Below are 18,477 nucleotides of genomic sequence, written 5' to 3' on the forward strand. Positions count from 1 at the left end.
TATGAGTGCAATACACAGCACCGTGGGGCCATAGAAAGTTGTAAGTGCCAGACTTTGATGAAGAAGGTGAGAAACACGACTGAATCCTAAAAGAAGAACTAGCAAAGTACGAAGGTGCTGTCTGTGTGACCTCTCTCCCATTGCTCTTTGCCAAAAAGTCTCTGTAAAATGTATTTTATGTTCTTATTTTTGGCAGATTAGTTGGGTTTTGATTATTTCTTATAGTTGTTGTGCCATTTGGTGGTCCTCTAACCCAGTGTGTTTCAACCTTTTTTGAGCCAAGGTACATTTTTTTCATAAAAAAAATACGGAGGCACACCACTAGCAGAAAAAGTTAAAAAAATGAAACTCCACCAGGTTGTCTTGCCTTATTTTGAGTTTGTTGTTGTTTCCTGTGTGTAGTGCGCTGTTATTTTGGTGACCTTTCCTGTTTGGTTCTCCTGTAGCAGCTTCACGCCTTCCTTTGAGTGCTATTGCCCGCACCTGCTTTGTTTTGGCAATCAAGACTATTTAAGTTGTGCGTACGCTATCCTTCTTCGTGGGGACATTGTTGATTGTCATGTACGGGATGTGCTTTGTGGACGCCGTCTTTGCTCCACACGCTGTAAGTTTTTGCAATCGTCCAGCATTCTGTTTTTGTTGACTTTGTAGCCAGTTCAGTTTTACTTTTGTCTTACATAGCCATCCCTAAGCTTCAGTGCCTTTTACTATTTTTGAAGTGTTCAATGCAGTTTTGCTTGAATGCCACAAATCGACACACCATGAATAGAAAATCTGAGAAAAGAAAGGAGCCCCAAAATACTGGACCCTAATTGAAGAGTCAACGAGGTGACATCACCACGTTGAAGAGACACAATGAGCAGTGTGAAGGAAACTAAATCAACTCCATTTGCAGACTAAACATTTTGAAGTGACTTGACCAAACAAAAAGACATTTGTGTGCCTTACTGGTGGTCGTAGGTGGTGGAGAGCGTCTCCTCTTCACACGCCCACTCCTCACTGTCGTCTGTGACTGAGGGAAAACTCATCAATGAAACAAGTCTGCTGCGAGGTATTGACTTGCAGAACATCAAAGAATGTAGGACAGCTGCTCTGGACTACAGGAACAAATGTCTTTTCAAACTTGTCGCTTCTCCAAGTCTATGGTGAATACACATTTGTTCACATCTTACCCTTGCAGCCCAAAGACCAGCACATTCATCTTCAACTTTTACAGATGAACTTGAACTTGTATTGTGCTTTTCCACAACAGAAAAATGTTTTCATTGGCACGGTCAGTTGTTTTTATGTTTACAATTGTTTTTCTAATTTGCATTGGTACACACCTGCACTGCATCATAATGTCACTAATACTTTGCCTTTCTCATGTATGTCAACAAAGTAGTCAAACTATCTCATGCAGTGTAGTTTTACACCAATGTATGTCAACAAGGTAGTCAAACTATCTCATGCAGTGTAGTTTTACACCAATGTATGTCAACAAGGTAGTCAAACTATCTCATGCAGTGTAGTTTTACACCAATGTATGTCAACAAGGTAGTCAAACTCTCATGCAGTGTAGTTTTACACCAATGTATGTCAACAAGGTAGTCAAACTATCTCATGCAGTGTAGTTTTACACCAATGTATGTCAACAAAGTAGTCAAACTATCTCATGTAGTGTAGTTTTACACCAATGTATGTCAACAAGGTAGTCAAACTACCTCATGCAGTGTAGTTTTACACCGATGTATGTCAACAAGGTAGTCAAACTATCTCATGCAGTGTAGTTTTACACCAATGTATGTCAACAAGGTAGTCAAACTATCTCATGTAGTGTAGTTTTACACCAATGTATGTCAACAAAGTAGTCAAACTATCTCATGTAGTGTAGTTTTACACCAATGTATGTCAACAAGGTAGTCAAACTATCTCATGCAGTGTAGCTTTACACCAATGTATGTCAACAAGGTAGTCAAACTATCTCATGCAGTGTAGTTTTACACCAATGTATGTCAACAAGGTAGTCAAACTATCTCATGCAGTGTAGTTTTACACCAATGTATGTCAACAAAGTAGTCAAACTATCTCATGCAGTGTAGTTTTACACCAATGTATGTCAACAAGGTAGTCAAACTATCTCATGTAGTGTAGTTTTACACCAATGTATGTCAACAAGGTAGTCAAACTATCTCATGCAGTGTAGTTTTACACCAATGTATGTCAACAAGGTAGTCAAACTATCTCATGCAGTGTAGTTTTACACCAATGTATCTCAACAAGGTAGTCAAACTATCTCATGCAGTGTAGTTTTACACCAATGTATGTCAACAAGGTAGTCAAACTATCTCATGCAGTGTAGTTTTACACCAATGTATGTCAACAAGGTAGTCAAACTATCTCATGTAGTGTAGTTTTACACCAATGTAAGTCAACAAAGTAGTCAAACTATCTCATGCAGTGTAGTTTTACACCAATGTATGTCAACAAGGTAGTCAAACTATCTCATGCAGTGTAGTTTTACACCAATGTATCGCAACAAGGTAGTCAAACTATCTCATGCAGTGTAGTTTTACACCAATGTATGTCAACAAAGTAGTCAAACTATCTCATGCAGTGTAGTTTTACACCAATGTATGTCAACAAGGTAGACAAACTATCTCATGCAGTGTAGTTTTGAACCAATGTATGTCAACAAAGTAGTCAAACTATGTCATGTAGTGTAGTTTTACACCAATGTATGTCAACAAGGTAGTCAAACTATCTCATGCAGTGTAGTTTTACACCAATGTATGTCAACAAGGTAGTCAAACTATCTCATGTAGTGTAGTTTTACACCAATGTATGTCAACAAAGTAGTCAAACTATCTCATGCAGTCTAGTTTTACACCAATGTATGTCAACAAGGTAGTCAAACTATCTCATGCAGTGTAGTTTTACACCAATGTATGTCAACAAAGTAGTCAAACTATCTCATGCAGTGTAGTTTTACCCCAGTAAATTACTGTAAATGGAAAAACTGTAGCACTGTTAACCGATAAAATTCTGGTGACTGACCTGCCAATTATTAATTTTTTTTTTACTGTAGTCTGATTGTTTTTGCAGTGAAGAGACAAGCGGCACAAAATGGATGGATTAATGTAAATGGAAAAAGTACCACTGTTTATTAACAGTAAATTCCTGGTGACTGAGTTGCTATTTTTTTAATAGTAAATATATATCTTAAATTTTACAGTGTACAAATTGATGGATGACTAGCTTTAAAATGGTAAGTCAAGCATGTATCAAGATAGTCAATTGTATAACAAAATGTTGTTGGAATGAATATAATCTATTTGTTTCTGTCACAATGAAGATAGATGAGAGATGAAGTACTTTGAGGCATATTTCCAGGCTTTGGTGGGCCATATACAATGAATTGGGGGCCTTGAGTTGGACACCTGTGGTCTAAATGCTCCCTGTGATTGAATGGCCAACAGTCCAGGGGTCATGAGAACGAGATGAGATGTTAATCATTTGAAGTAGGCTGTGAGAGTTGGCAGCTACATGGTCACACCATAATAGAATATTGACGGTATTGGAAGTCATGAGATGGTGCAGAGGTACTTACAACTGCTTGTTAATACAGGGTGGCTTGAGGACCTATAGAAGAAAAGCAAAGACTGAAATGATGGCTCCTGACCCCCCACTGATGTCAAGTACCTGCTCCCAATGCTGATGGTGTCCCCCTCCAGGTTGCCACCGCGTCCAGCTGCTTGGGCCTTCTTGCCAAGTTCCAGCATTTCCTTCATATTCAGCTCCACATTCATTACTGAAATGTAGCCATCTGAGAAAAGCAGAGAAAAGTGCAATCCCTGGACTATATTGAGAAAACAAAGCTGGAAAGGACGTTTTGTGTGGACTCTGACATTTGTGGTTGGCATCCCGCGCCAACCATCTGCCTTTGGGGCAGTTTGTGGTGCGAATGATGCTGACCGTGTCCCCGCTGGTCACAGGCAGGTCATTCTTACGCACTTTACTGGCCACCATCACCTTGGCATGGTACATGGGCTCCTCACCACCTGTCACCTGAACAAGCATATTCATCACCGTATAGTCCAAGGTGACTCGAACATTCAGGAATAACAACACACACTGCAGCTAAGACTTAATAGTGTCCACAACCTACTTTGAACTTCTTTTTCATTTCATTCTCTTTCTTCTCTCTTTCCTTCTGCTCCTTTTTCTCCTTCTCCAGCCGCTGCTTCTCCCTCTTCTTCTGCTCCTTGCACTCGGCAAAGTTGGGGCTCTGGCGCTCCTTGCTGAAAACAAAATGGAATGTTGACTGAACATGAAGAGAAGCTCCGGTACCGTAATTTCCGGACTATAAGCCGCACCAGCTAAATTTAGGGGAAAATACAGATTGCTCCATATATAAGCCGCACCCGACTATAAGCCGCAGGGTTTTGATGTGTAATTACCGTAGTATATAGGGGTTACTGCTACCACGGAGGGGATTGTCGGGACAGAGATGACTGTTTGGGAACGCAAAGCGTCCCATTTATTAACAATAAATCTTTCAATCAAACTTTCACATCTTTGACATGGCGAACAGCATTCGTGCAGAGTACAAATAATACAACGGTGCAAAGTAATACAAAGTGCTCGCCTGTATGTTATCAAAATAACCAGCCTACCGGTATATGAAAAGTCAGTCTTTAAAGGCCTACTGAAATGATTTTTATTTATTTAAACGGGAATAGCAGATCCATTCTATGTGTCATACTTGATCATTTCGCGATATTGCCATATTTTTGCTGAAAGGATTTAGTAGAGAAAATCGACGATAAAGTTCGCAACTTTTGCTCGCTGATAAAAAAAAGCCTTGCCTGTACCGGAAGTAGCGTGACGTCACAGGAGCTAGTATTCCTCACAATTCCCCGTTGTTTACAATGGAGCGAGAGAGATTCGGACCGAGAAAGTGACGATTACCCCATTAATTTGAGCGAGGATGAAAGATTCGTAGATGAGGAACGTTACAGTGAAGGACTTGAGAGACAGTGATGGACGTATCTTTTTTCGCTCTGACCGTAACTTAGGTACAAGCTGGCTCATTGGATTCCACACTCTCCTTTTTTTATTGTGGATCACGGATTTGTATTTTAAACCACCTCGGATACTATATCCTCTTGAAAATGAGAGTCGAGAACGCGAAATGGACATTCAGTGCCTTTTATCTCCACGACAATACATCGGCGAAATGCTTTAGCTGCGAGCTAACGTGATAGCATCGTGCTTTAACTGCATATAGAAACAAAAAAATAAACCCCTGACTGGAAGGATAGATAGAAAATCAACAATACTATTAAACCATGGACATGTAAATACACGGTTAATGCTTTCCAGGCTGGCGAAGGTTAACAATGCTGTGCTAACGACGCCATTGAAGCTAACTTAGCAACTTAGCAACGGGACCTCACAGAGCTATGCAAAAAACATTAGCTCTCCACCTACGCCAGCCAGCCCTCATCTACTCATCAACACCCGTGCTCACCTGCGTTCCAGCGATCGGCAGAAGGACGAAGGACTTCACCCGATGCGTTTGGCGGCCCGGAGACGTAGGAAGTCAAGGTGAGGTCGCCGGCTAGCGCGTCTGCTCTCCAACAAAGTCCTCCTGGTTGTGTTGCTGTAGTCCGCTGCTAATACACAGATCCCACCTACAACTGTCTTCTTTGCAGCCTTCATTGTTCATTAAACAAATTGCAAAAGATGTCCAGAATACTGTGGAATTATGAAATGAAAACAGAGCTTTTTGTATAGGATTCTACGGGTACCATAACTTCCGTTACTCTGACTTCGTCACGCGCATACGTCATCATACCGCGACGTTTCAGCCGGATATTTCCCGGGAAGTTTTAAATGTCACTTTATAAGTAAACCCGGCCGTATTGGCATGTGTTGCAATGTTAAGATTCCATCATTGATATATAAACTATCAGACTGCGTGGTCGGTAGTAGTGGGTTTCAGTAGGCCTTTAATCATTGTGTCGTCGTCTTCCTCCTGCGTACTAAAACCACCGAAATCCTCTTCGTCGGTGTCGGAGAAGAACAGGCCGTAAATAAGCCGCACCCTTGTATAAGCCGCAGGGACCAGAACGAGGGGAAAAAGTAGCGGCTTGTAGTCCGGAAATGACGGTAGTTTCAAAGAGTGATGTGTTACATACCTGTGCACATGGTTAGAAGATGAATGTTCTGCTGATACAGCGGCCCTGTTGGATCGGCACAGTGGGAGAAAATCAAAGGCTGTCCTCCATCTGGCAAAAATCTATGTCAATTACAAAAAGAGATGCTCATACCATGGATTCCGTGGCCAAATGTTCAGAGACACCTCCTCCTTCTTGAAGTAAACACAATCAATGATTTGTCATTCACCGGCACAGATGGAGTAACAACTGGACATGTACGCAGTGAATTGTAAACATTTATTTGTGGCGGCACACAATATTTGGACAGCCACAGAAAGATTTGACCTCCCTTTTTAGATGTTTTGTTGTAGTTAGGACACAATATAATAATATAATAGTACGGTCTTTCTTACTCCGTACAGAAGATGGCAGCTTAATTCTGCTTTACAACAGAACGCCACGACTGACTAGTTAACGTAACTTTAACATGCAATAGTTATGTTGACAGTAAATTGTTTGTGACAGACACAAAGACGGGGTCAGTTTAAATACAAAATGTGCTTCTTCCTACTCCTTTTCAGACATGCTGAATTGTGCAAAGGTAACCACGTTAACTTGTTAATGTCTGAAACAAATCCATCAAATGGTGATATCAGGGGGTGTACAGTGATGTGTGGAATATTTTTTAAATCAGCGCACATTTTCTCTGGCCCTAAAATCATGTTTTTTCTTTAAATCAGGTAAGATGCACATGAAGGAAACCAAACTGACATTGTGAGTCAATAACTTCATGCTATGTTTCAAAAGGTGGTAATTAGAGATGTCCGATAATATCGGCCTGCCGATATTATCGGCCGATATATGCGTTAAAATGTAATATCGGAAATTATCCGTATCGTTTTTTTTATTATTGGTATCGTTTTTTGTTTTTTTTTATTAAATCAACATAAAAAACACAAGATACACTTACAATTACTGCACCAACCCAAAAAACCTCATTCACACAAAAGGGTTGTTTCTTTCTGTTATTAATAATCTGGTTCCTACATTATATATCAATATATATCAATACAGTCTGCAAGGGATACAGTCCGTAAGCACACATGATTGTGCGTGCTGCTGCTCCACTAATAGTACTAACCTTTAACAGTTAATTTTACTAATTTTCATTCATTACTAGTTTCTATGTAACTGTTTTTATATTGTTGTACTTTCTTTTTTATTCAAGTAAATGTTTTTAATTTATTTATCTTATTTTACTAATTTTTTTAAAAAGTACCTTATCTTCACCATACCTGGTTGTCCAAATTAGGCATAATAATGTGTTAATTCCACGACTGCATATATCGGTTGATATCGGTATCGGTTGATATCGGTATCGGTAATTAAAGAGTTGGACAATATCGGAATATCGGATATCGGCAAAAAGCCATTATCGGACATCCCTAGTGGTAATGTCTGTAATAATAAGCTTAGTTGTAGCATAAGTAATTATTCACATGAAACAACCATGCACGTTGCAGTTCTGTGGGTAAAGAAAAAGGATTTACCACTGGGTGGTTGTCAGCATACGGATCTGCAAACAAAATGGTTGACAAAGACATGAATCTCATTTATGGGTTTTGTTTTGAGAAACAAAATAGAATCTTACTTTTCACGCTGACTTTCTGCCTGTGCAAGTTCTGGCTCAGGATGAACTTGTTGATGTTTTCCACATCTTCATACACGTTGTCACATTCATAGTCTTGTTGATGGACACTAGAAGGAATAAACAAAGATTGAGGAAAGGCTGAGAAAACAAGTTTGATGAGATCTCACCATGTATGCGTGTCAATCTCCTCATTGGCCGGTGCGTCTTGAAAACCCAGCTGGGTTTCCTCAGGGGCAGAATGGCCTTCGGTCTCATCAAGATGAAGGGCTGAGGGTACCATCACGTCCTCACTCTGCATCAATGGATCCAGCGCTAGGAAGTCTGTCAGATTTGAGGGTTCGGGGAAGCTGGCTGGATCAAGAGGGATTCCGTTCAGACAGCCCAGGTTCAGATCTGGAGCAAAAGGGCTCTCACTGGCCCCTGTGGAATTGCAGGTGTCGGACTGAGGAGCCTCAAATTCAAGGACTCCAGTTGGAGTTGGTGCAGGAGGTGGAGAGTTAAGAGCTCCTAAATCTAGAAACTCCAGATCGAGAGCGGCAATGTCGACCGCTTCAGCCTGTGATGGTTCTTCATTTTGGTTCTCAAAGTCTGGAAAATCAGGAGCATCCAGGACAGCGTTGGAGATGGACACATGCTCTGAGTCTGGGGCATCTGGCATGATATCAGGGAGCATCTCTAGGAAGAAATAGCACAAAAGTAGCAACACTCCTTGTAGGGCTGCACGATTAATCGACATGGAGATTTTAATTAGTGCAATAAATAACTGCAAGACTGACTTGAGTGACAGACATTTTCGCCAATCAGAATTCTTTAGACACATTTATTCGTCTCTCGCTTTAAAGAAGGAGAAAGACGTCTCAGACGAGGGCAAGAGCTACTTCTTGGGTACTGATTATTGCAAAGGGCTACCAGTTTGATACACACTTAAATAAATTGCCAGAAATAGCCAATTTGCTCAATTTACCTTTAACTCTAAGTTATTATTAATAATTAATGATATTTACACTTAATTGAACGGTTTAAAAGAGGAGAAAACACGAAAAAAATGACAATTAAATTTTGAAACATAGTTTATCTTCAATTTCGACTCTTTAAAATTCAACCGAAAAAAAGAAGAGAAAAATTAGCTAATTCGAATCTTTTTTGAAAAAATTAAAAAAAGAATTTATGGAACATCATTAGCAATATTTCCTGATTAAGATTAATTTTAGAATTTTGATGACATGTTTTAAATAGGTTAAAATCCAATCTGCACTTTGTTAGAATATATAACAAATTGGATCAAGCTATATTTCTAACAAAGACAAATCATTATTTCTTCTAGATTTTCCAGAACAAAAATTTTAAAAGAAATTCAAAAGACTTTGAAATAAGATTCAAATTTGTATTCTACAGATTTTCTAGATTTGCCAGAATAATTTTTTTGAATTTTAATCACGATAAGTTTGAAGAAATATTTCACAAATATTCTTCGTCAAAAAAACAGAAGCTAAAATGAAGAATTAAAATAAAATGTATTTATTATTCTTTACTATAAAAAAATAAATTTACTTGAACATTGATTTAAATTGTCAGGAGAGAAGAGGAAGGAATTTAAAAGGTAAAAAGGTATATGTGTTTAAAAATCCTAAAATCATTTTTAAGGTTGTATTTTTTCTCTAAAATTGTCTTTCTGAAAGTTATAAGAAGCAAAGTAAAAAAAATAATGAATTTATTTAAACAAGTGAAGACCAAGTCTTTAAAATATTTTCTTGGATTTTCAAATTCTATTTGAGTTTTGTCTCTCTTAGAATTAAAAATGTCGAGCAAAGCGAGACCCGCTTGCTAGTAAATAAATACAATTTAAAAAATAGAGGCAGCTCACTGGTAAGTGCTGCTATTTGAGCTATTTTTAGAACAGGCCAGCGGGCTACTCATCTGGTCCTTACGGGCTACCTGGTGCCCGCGGGCACCGCGTTGGTGACCCCTGTCTCAGACTGTGCATGGCGTCTGAGCGCTTTTAGCAGTAGAAATAACTGAACGCAGTGAGACCTCTTTTCACAGTTAAGTGTTATCCTATCGTCTCAGCGCTCACAGAGTAACACAAATAAGATTACAGAGCCAGCTTCAAATCAGATGGGCAATATAGGCCCATCAACACAGACGAACAAGCAAGAATGCTGTGATCCCATGATGGCAACAACCCGACCTCGTTTTTACAACTGGGAAAAAAAAAAGCACTATAAAAAGTTCAATTTTTATTTAGGTTGCAGAAATGAGTCCCTTTGATTGTTTTGTTTGTTTATTTAACTTATTTACACTGCAATGATAAACATTTCTACAGTGACAAGAAATATAAGTATATATCCTTTTAAATGGTTACTTGCATAATATTATACAATATGATTACATAATACTATATAATATGATTACATGACATGATAAACGCTTAAATCGGTTATTTCTTCAGTTTAAGAGAATGATGTAGACAAAAGTTCGGAGTCTGTCTGCATAAAGTGCAACATTTTTGTAAGTAAATGATTGCATATTGTTCTAATAAAATATTTTTGGAAGTAAATGATTGAATATTGTTGTAATGTGTGGCACCTTAAGACAGGAATATGTTGATTGACAGTGTAAAAGTAACACGCATTATTTTTGCACTTTTATGCATTCATAAAATATAAAAATGGACAATCGACTCGCAATTTTGGAGAGAAAAATTGCAATTACGTTTTTTTCAAAACCTTAACCCCTGCTCACTCAGCACTGAGAAAATCTATACGATTAGTAGGGGTCTTAAAAAATGTCATTCACATCCAAATCCCAGTTCTCATTTCTTCCGATTCAAAATGGATTTATAATGTTCAGCATTTAAAAAAAGGCTATGTCCATCTAAGTCACTGTGCGTATTTATCAGCAGCCAAGAGGACTTTTAGTAAGCTGTTTGCAAAAGGTTTGATCATTTTCATACCAAATAATACATTGTGAGATATCATTTGAGTGGAGAATTGATTCCGAGTGTAATCATCAGTTGTTATAAGGCTGGCGTGGCTAATGTTTACAGGTTTGACATCAAACCCAGTTAGTATTTAAATACAATTCAAGTGTTAGCAATATCACATCAGAGATACTGCAACACATTATCCGGAGTGAAAGGTTTTAGATTACACATGTCATTATTTACACTTCTGAAACATTGTTGGGCCGCCAAAAAACATGTTTCTCAGCTGTAATACACTTTCCCACCACGTGTGGGAGTAATGACAATATCAAACGAACACAAGTCTGGAGATAACAGTCATAGAGAAGTTTCTTAAGCGCAAAAATGATGACTCAAGTGATGAAGTGATTTTAATCTAGACTTGAATTTCATTTAGTTTAGTTAAAAATATTCATTATTTATTTCAGCACAACATAATTGTATGTACCGTATTTTTCGGAGTATAAGTCGCACTGGAGTATAAGTTGCACCTGCCGAAAATGCATAATAAAGAAGGAAAAAAACATATATAAGTCGCACTGGAGTATAAGTCGCATTGTTGGGGGACATTTATTTGATAAAAGCAAGAATAGACATTTGAAAGGCAATTTAAAATGTCTAAAGAATAGTGAACAACAGGCTGAATAAGTGTACGTTATATGAGGCATAAATAACCAACTGAGAACGTGCCTGGTATGTTAACGTAACATATTATGGTAAGAGTCATTCAAATAACTATAACATATAGAACAGGGGTCACCAACCTTTTTGAAACCAAGAGCTACTTCTTGGGTACTGATTAATGCGAAGGGCTACCAGTTTGATACACACTTAAATACATTGCCAGAAATAGCCAATTTGCTCAATTTACCTTTAACTCTGTTATTATTAATAATTAATGATATTTACACTTAATTGAACGATTTAAAAGAGGAGAAAACACGAAACAAATGACAATTAAATTTTGAAACATAGTTTATCTTCAATTTCGACTCTTTAAAATTCAAAATTCAACCGAAAAAAAGAAGAGAAAAACTAGCTAATTCGAATATTTTTGAAAAAATAAAAAAAAGAATTTATGGAACATCATTAGTAATTTTTCCTGACTAAGATTAATTTTACAATTTTGATGACATGTTTTAAATAGGTTAAAATCCCATCTACACTTTGTTAAAATATATAACAAATTGGACCAAGCTATATTTCTAACAAAGACAAATCATTATTTCTTCTAGATTTTCCAGAACAAACATTTTAAAAGAAGTTCAAAAGACTTTGAAATAAGATTTAAATTTGATTCTACAGATTTTCTAGATTTGCCAGAATATTTTTTTTGAATTTTAATCATAATAAGTTTGAAGAAATATTTTACAAATATTCTTCGTCGAAAAAACAGAAGCTAAAATGAAGAATTAAATTAAAATGTATTTATTATTCTTTACAATAAAAACAATTAATTTACTTGAACATTGATTTAAATTGTCAGGAAAGAAGAGGAAGGAATTTAAAAGGTAAAAAGGTATATGTGTTTAAAAATCCTAAAATCATTTTTAAGGTTGTATTTTTTCTCTAAAATTGTCTTTCTGAAAGTTATAAGAAGCAAAGTAAAAAAATTAATGAATTTATTTAAACAAGTGAAGACCAAGTCTTTAAAATATTTTCTTGGATTTTCAAATTCTATTTGAGTTTTGTCTCTCTTAGAATTAAAAATGTCGAGCAAAGTGAGACCAGCTTGCTTGTAAATAAATAAAATGTAAAAAATAGAGGCAGCTCACTGGTAAGTGCTGCTATTTGAGCTATTTTTAAAACAGGCCAGCGGGCTACTCATCTGGTCCTTACGGGCTACCTGGTGCCCGCGGGCGCCGCGTTGGTGACCCCTGATATAGAACATGCTATACGTTTACCAAACAATCTGTCACTCCTAATCGCTAAATCCCATGAAATCTTATACGTCTAGTCTCTTACGTGAATGACATCAATAATATTATTTGATATTTTACGCTAATGTGTTCATCATTTCACACATAAGTCGCTCCTGAGTATAAGTCACCCCCCCGGCCAAACTGAAAAAAAACTGCGACTTAGTCCGGAAAATATGGTACTTTTATTTTCCTGGGTTATTTATGAGTCCCTTCTGAGTTCAAACCCCGCCGAGTCATACCAAAGACTATAAAAATGGGAGCCATTACCTCCCTGCTTGGCACTCAGCATCAATAATAATAATAATAATAATAACTGGGATTTATATAGCGCTTTTCTAAGTACCCAAAGTCGCTTAACATGTTAAAAACCCATCATTCATTCACACCTGGTGGTGGTAAGCTACTTTCGTAGCCACAGCTGCCCTGGGGTGGACTGACGGAAGCGTGGCTGCCAATTTGCGCCTACGGCCCCTCCGACCACCACCTATCATTCATTCAACATTCATTCACCGGTGTGAGTGGCACCGGGGGCAAGGGTGAAGTGTCCTGCCAAAGGACACAACGGCATGGTAAGAGGTGGGGAGCGAACCTGCAACCCTCAGGTTTCTGACACGGGCGCTCTACCCACTACGCCAAGGGTTGGAATTGGGGGTTAAATCACCAAAATGATTCCTGGGCGCAGCTCACTGCTCCCCTCACCTCCCAGGGGGTGAACAAGGGGATGTGTCAAATGCAGAGGGTAATTTCACCACACCTAGTGTGTGTGTGTGTGTGCGTGTGTGACTATCATTGGTACTTGAACTTTTTGCAGTATATTTGGTTAGTATGTATTTGTCTAAGCAGCCTGACCTAAACTAGAGGCTTATGTGTTAAATAAGTCATAATCTTTGTGATGAACACATAAAAGACAAGACTAAGATGAGCAATATTTGCAGGTCCAAAAGGTGAAGGATTGCAGAACTACAGTTATATTACCTGCTTGTGTTGGAGTATGTAAATAGTCAGAGATAAAAGCACTTCAATGTCTTCTTGCTGCAGCAGGAATGAGGGTGCCTGAATATGTCCAAAGTAAATATGAGAAGAAAAAGGACACACCATTGACCAGAGGGCAGAGATCCACTAACGGAGGCCTGGGGGGTTTCAATGGCTTCAGCGCCAGCGAGCACAAGTCAGGCAGGGGCTTCTTTGGAGGAGGCCAGCAGGAAGGATGCTTGATTACTGCAGCAGGCTCTTGGGAGACACAAAGCATGTTAGAGAAACAGCATGGGAGGAATTTACAAGTGAGACCTACTTGGAGGCCAACTGTTGACTCTGGAGAAAGGACGAGCAGATATGCAAGCCAGGGGGGGAAGGAGGACAGGTGAAGGTGAACGCAGACTCTTTGTTTTGCTGGAGATCAACATCTGCCGGCGAGAGAACTTCTTCTTTGCCTTCTCCAAGGTGCTAACAAAGCCATTGGTCTCTGCTGACCGAGGTGTGACCGAGACATCTGACTGCCAAACAGCGTCCACTGAGGTCTCTGTTTCCACAGAGGGCAGCTCGCTAGGAGCACTGGAAGGTCTGGTGCTCAAGTCGGTGTACGTGGGCTCCTCCACCTTTTCTGGGTTTAGCTTGGACACTTTGGACTTGAAAGGAAGCAGCACATTCTTCTTTTTGACTTTGCTTTGTGAGAGCACTTCTTTCACCGTCTCCAGTTCTTCTTCTTGTCCAGGCACCGGTCCTTCTTTCAGGGACTGCCCTGCCCTGCGCTCCCCGCTATGGGACGGGGAAGAAGGGCAGGTCTCCTGAGGTGGAAAAGAAATTGGCCGCCTTCCCCCAGAAGCCCGCAGTCCATCTCTGAAGATGACCCTGGGAAGCATTTTGCTCTTGTTTTCTGTGGCAACATTGAGACTGTTGACCAGAGAACTGCAGTGGGGAGGAAGGTTTTTGGGTTTCTGGGCTACAGCTGGTCGAGTGCTTTTACTTTGAACCAGGAGAGCCTCCTCCTGAAACTTGGCTCTCAGAGCTTGGAACTTGATTGCACTCGCCTGAGAAAAAGAGAGAGCGATGTAACAAAGGTCACAAGATTAGGTAAACCTACCTGCACTCACCGATCATTTCAGACGCAGCATTTAAAAAGCAGCCTGTTGCTGTTCTTAGGACATGTACCTCATTTCTATCAAGTATGTATGATTCTGATAGGAAAATGATCATTATTATGGCTTTGCTCAAAAAGTACTTACACGAGGGCTAGGGACCAACTTATTTTTTATTTAAATAACTCAAAGAGAGACACTATTTAGCATTTTTCATAGTTTTAGGTCTTACTACTTGATCCATTTTAATGGCCAAGATTTGGTTGTAAATATCAGTTTGTATTCTAGCACTTGAAGATGTATCAAGTGAAGTGAATTATATTTATATAGTCATTTTTCTCTAGTGATTCGAAGCACTTGACATTACTAAGCTACATGGGTGGCACTGGGAGCAAGGTAAGTCAAGCGTCTTGCTACATGGGTGGCACTGGGAGCAAGGTAAGTCAAGCGTCTTGCTACATGGGTGGCACTGGGAGCAAGGTAAGTCAAGCGTTTTGCTACATGGGTGGCACTGGGAGCAAGGTAAGTCAAGCGTCTTGCTACATGGGTGGCACTGGGAGCAAGGTAAGTCAAGCGTCTTGCTACATGGGTGGCACTGGGAGCAAGGTAAGTCAAGCGTCTTGCTACATGGGTGGCACTGGGAGCAAGGTAAGTCAAGCGTCTTGCTACATGGGTGGCACTGGGAGCAAGGTAAGTCAAGCGTCTTGCTACATGGGTGGCACTGGGAGCAAGGTAAGTCAAGCGTCTTGCTACATGGGTGGCACTGGGAGCAAGGTAAGTCAAGCGTCTTGCTACATGGGTGGCACTGGGAGCAAGGTAAGTCAAGCGTCTTGCTACATGGGTGGCACTGGGAGCAAGGTAAGTCAAGCGTCTTGCTACATGGGTGGCACTGGGAGCAAGGTAAGTCAAGCGTCTTGCTACATGGGTGGCACTGGGAGCAAGGTAAGTCAAGCGTCTTGCTACATGGGTGGCACTGGGAGCAAGGTAAGTCAAGCGTCTTGCTACATGGGTGGCACTGGGAGCAAGGTAAGTCAAGCGCCTTGCTACATGGGTGGCACTGGGAGCAAGGTAAGTCAAGCGTCTTGCTACATGGGTGGCACTGGGAGCAAGGTAAGTCAAGCATCTTGCTACATGGGTGGCACTGGGAGCAAGGTAAGTCAAGCGTCTTGCTACATGGGTGGCACTGGGAGCAAGGTAAGTCAAGCATCTTGCTACATGGGTGGCACTGGGAGCAAGGTAAGTCAAGCATCTTGCTACATGGGTGGCACTGGGAGCAAGGTAAGTCAAGCTTCTTGCTACATGGGTGGCACTGGGAGCAAGGTAAGTCAAGCATCTTGCTACATGGGTGGCACTGGGAGCAAGGTAAGTCAAGCATCTTGCTACATGGGTGGCACTGGGAGCAAGGTAAGTCAAGCGTCTTGCTACATGGGTGGCACTGGGAGCAAGGTAAGTCAAGCGTCTTGCTACATGGGTGGCACTGGGAGCAAGGTAAGTCAAGCGTCTTGCTACATGGGTGGCACTGGGAGCAAGGTAAGTCAAGCGTCTTGCCCAAAGACAACAGCAAACACGAGGATGGCGGAAGCTGGGTTCGAGCCAGGAACCCTCAAGTTGCTGGTCGGCCGCTCTACCATCTTAGCCGTCAAAACTTTCCTCTCTATTCTTCAGATACTCACAGGTTTTGGGTTCAATGTAGGGCTGCAACTAACGATTAATTTGATAATCGATTAATCTGTTGATTATTATTTCAATTAATCGATTAATAATCGGATAAAAGAGACAAACTACATTTCTATCCTTTCCAGTATTTTATTGAAAAAAAAAACAGCATACTGGCACCATACTTATTTTGATTATTGTTTCTCAGCTATTTGTAAATGTTGCAGTTTATAAATAAAGGTTTATAATAAAAAAAATATAAAAATAAATTTAAAAAAAAAAGAATAATAATAATAAATTGCCTCAGCGCATGCGCGTAGCATAGATCCAACGAATCAATGACTAAATTAATCGGCAACTATTTTTATAATCGATTTTAATCCATTTAATCGATTAGTTGTTGCAGCCCTAGTTCAATGCGCAGAATTCAATAGCTTAGTTGCAAATTTAGACTAGTGTATGTCATTTCTTAACGGGGAAAGACGTTAATGTCTCTTGTTTTCATGTTAGCATTTAAGCTAGCAAGCTGGCACCAGTCAGTCTGTCAGTTCATCAAATCATGGGTTTTCAAATATTTAATTTAAAACACTAATACTAACCATCGAGAGTTTTAGCGCAGTTATCATTAATCAATATATGCTGAGATTAGATGAAAATAACTATTTTTTTCCTACTTTTTTTGTGTTTACTCATAGCCTGAAGCAGAGCTCCTCCCCCTCGGGCTGACCTAATGTCTAAATAAAAGCATCCAATGTATCCAGACTGTGCACGCTGAGGCCAAAATGCATGCAAGTTAGGATTTGGCAAGAACACCAGCAAGTCAGACTAATCATCATAAAGACACTAAAACCAATGCAATGTACCAAAAGTCCACATCTTAACTTTGGGTTATAGTAAATAAAGCTCATCACTGTAGTATATCATTTATATTGATTATAGATCTTTGACTTCTTCCTATTTGACCAATGAACATCTTTTTTGAGGGCTTTAGCACACTTGAACTTACCATATCTTGCAAGAAATGTTTACACATGACAGGAAACAGGGAAATAAAGTAGAGCAGTGTTTTTCAACCACTGTGCCGCGGCGTGAGATACAGTCTAGTGTGCCGTGGGAGATTATCTAATTTCACCTATTTGGGTTAAAAATATTTTTTGCAAAACAGTAATTATAGTCTGCAAATGATGTGTTGTTGTTGAGTGTCGACGCTGTCTAGAGCTCGGCAGAGTAACCGTGTAATACTCTTCCATATCAGTAGGTGGCAGCAGGTAGCTAATTGCTTTGTAGATGTGGGAAACAGCGGGAGGCAGCGTGCAGGTAAAAAGGTGTCTAATGCTTAAACCAAAAATAAACAAAAGGCGAGTGCCCCTAAGAAAAGGCATTGAAGCTTAGGGAAGGCTATGCAGAACGAAACTAAAACGGAACTGGCTACAAAGTAAACAAAAACAGAACGCTGGACGACAGCAAAGACTTACTGTGGAGCAAAGAATGCGTCCACAAAGTACACCTGAACATGACAGGACAATCAACAATGTCCCCACAAAGAAGGATAAAAACAACTGAAATATTCTTGATTGCTAAAACAAAGTAGATGCGGGGAATATCACTCAAAGGAAGACATGGAACTGCTACAGGAAAATACCAACAAAACAGGAAAAGCCACCAAAATAGGAGCGCAAGACAAAAACTAAAACACTACACACAAGAAAACAGCAAAAAACTCCAAATAAGTCAGGGCGTGATGTGACAGGTGGTGACAGTACACCTACTTTGAGACAAGAGCTATAGTGATGCATGCTTGGTTATGGTTTAAAGTCATATCCAACAATTGCGACAACGACTTTTTACTGTCAACTGAGTTTAATTTTTTTATGATTTCTGCTGGTGGTGTGCCTCCGCATTTTTTCTACGCAAAAAAATGTGCCTTGGCTCAAAAAAGGTTGAAAGAGGCCAGGAAATAATCCATTTTAGATGCATCACAATTGCACATGGACGGATATAGAAGCCATTAGTAAACGTCAATAATCGATGTATTTGTTGTAAATAAAGTCATGCAGACAGTTCTAAA

At 39.6% G+C, this 18,477-nt stretch overlaps 1 protein-coding gene across 5 annotated transcripts in view; it reads right to left on the minus strand.

The window, feature by feature from the left end:
• Positions 1-18,477, minus strand: part of LOC133649596 (uncharacterized) — a 45,820-nt gene that overhangs the window by 15,753 nt on the left and 11,590 nt on the right. For 4 of the 5 annotated variants that reach the window (XM_062046202.1, XM_062046201.1, XM_062046196.1 and 1 more), the window contains exons 2-12: positions 13,970-14,705; positions 13,774-13,908; positions 7,962-8,469; positions 7,795-7,901; positions 7,694-7,719; positions 6,183-6,283; positions 4,148-4,280; positions 3,888-4,047; positions 3,682-3,805; positions 3,590-3,621; positions 949-1,012 (exon numbers count right to left, since the gene is read on the minus strand). In XM_062046202.1, coding sequence (XP_061902186.1) covers positions 949-1,012; positions 3,590-3,621; positions 3,682-3,805; positions 3,888-4,047; positions 4,148-4,280; positions 6,183-6,283; positions 7,694-7,719; positions 7,795-7,901; positions 7,962-8,469; positions 13,774-13,908; positions 13,970-14,705 — 2,126 coding nt within the window. Of the gene's footprint in view, positions 1-948; positions 1,013-3,589; positions 3,622-3,681; positions 3,806-3,887; positions 4,048-4,147; positions 4,281-6,182; positions 6,284-6,314; positions 6,356-7,693; positions 7,720-7,794; positions 7,902-7,961; positions 8,470-13,773; positions 13,909-13,969; positions 14,706-18,477 lie in introns of all 5 variants that reach the window. The other variant, XM_062046197.1, reaches the window with a different exon arrangement.

The sequence above is a fragment of the Entelurus aequoreus genome, linkage group LG05 (genome assembly GCF_033978785.1).
Source record: "Entelurus aequoreus isolate RoL-2023_Sb linkage group LG05, RoL_Eaeq_v1.1, whole genome shotgun sequence".
NCBI classification, from domain to species: Eukaryota; Metazoa; Chordata; class Actinopteri; order Syngnathiformes; family Syngnathidae; genus Entelurus; species Entelurus aequoreus.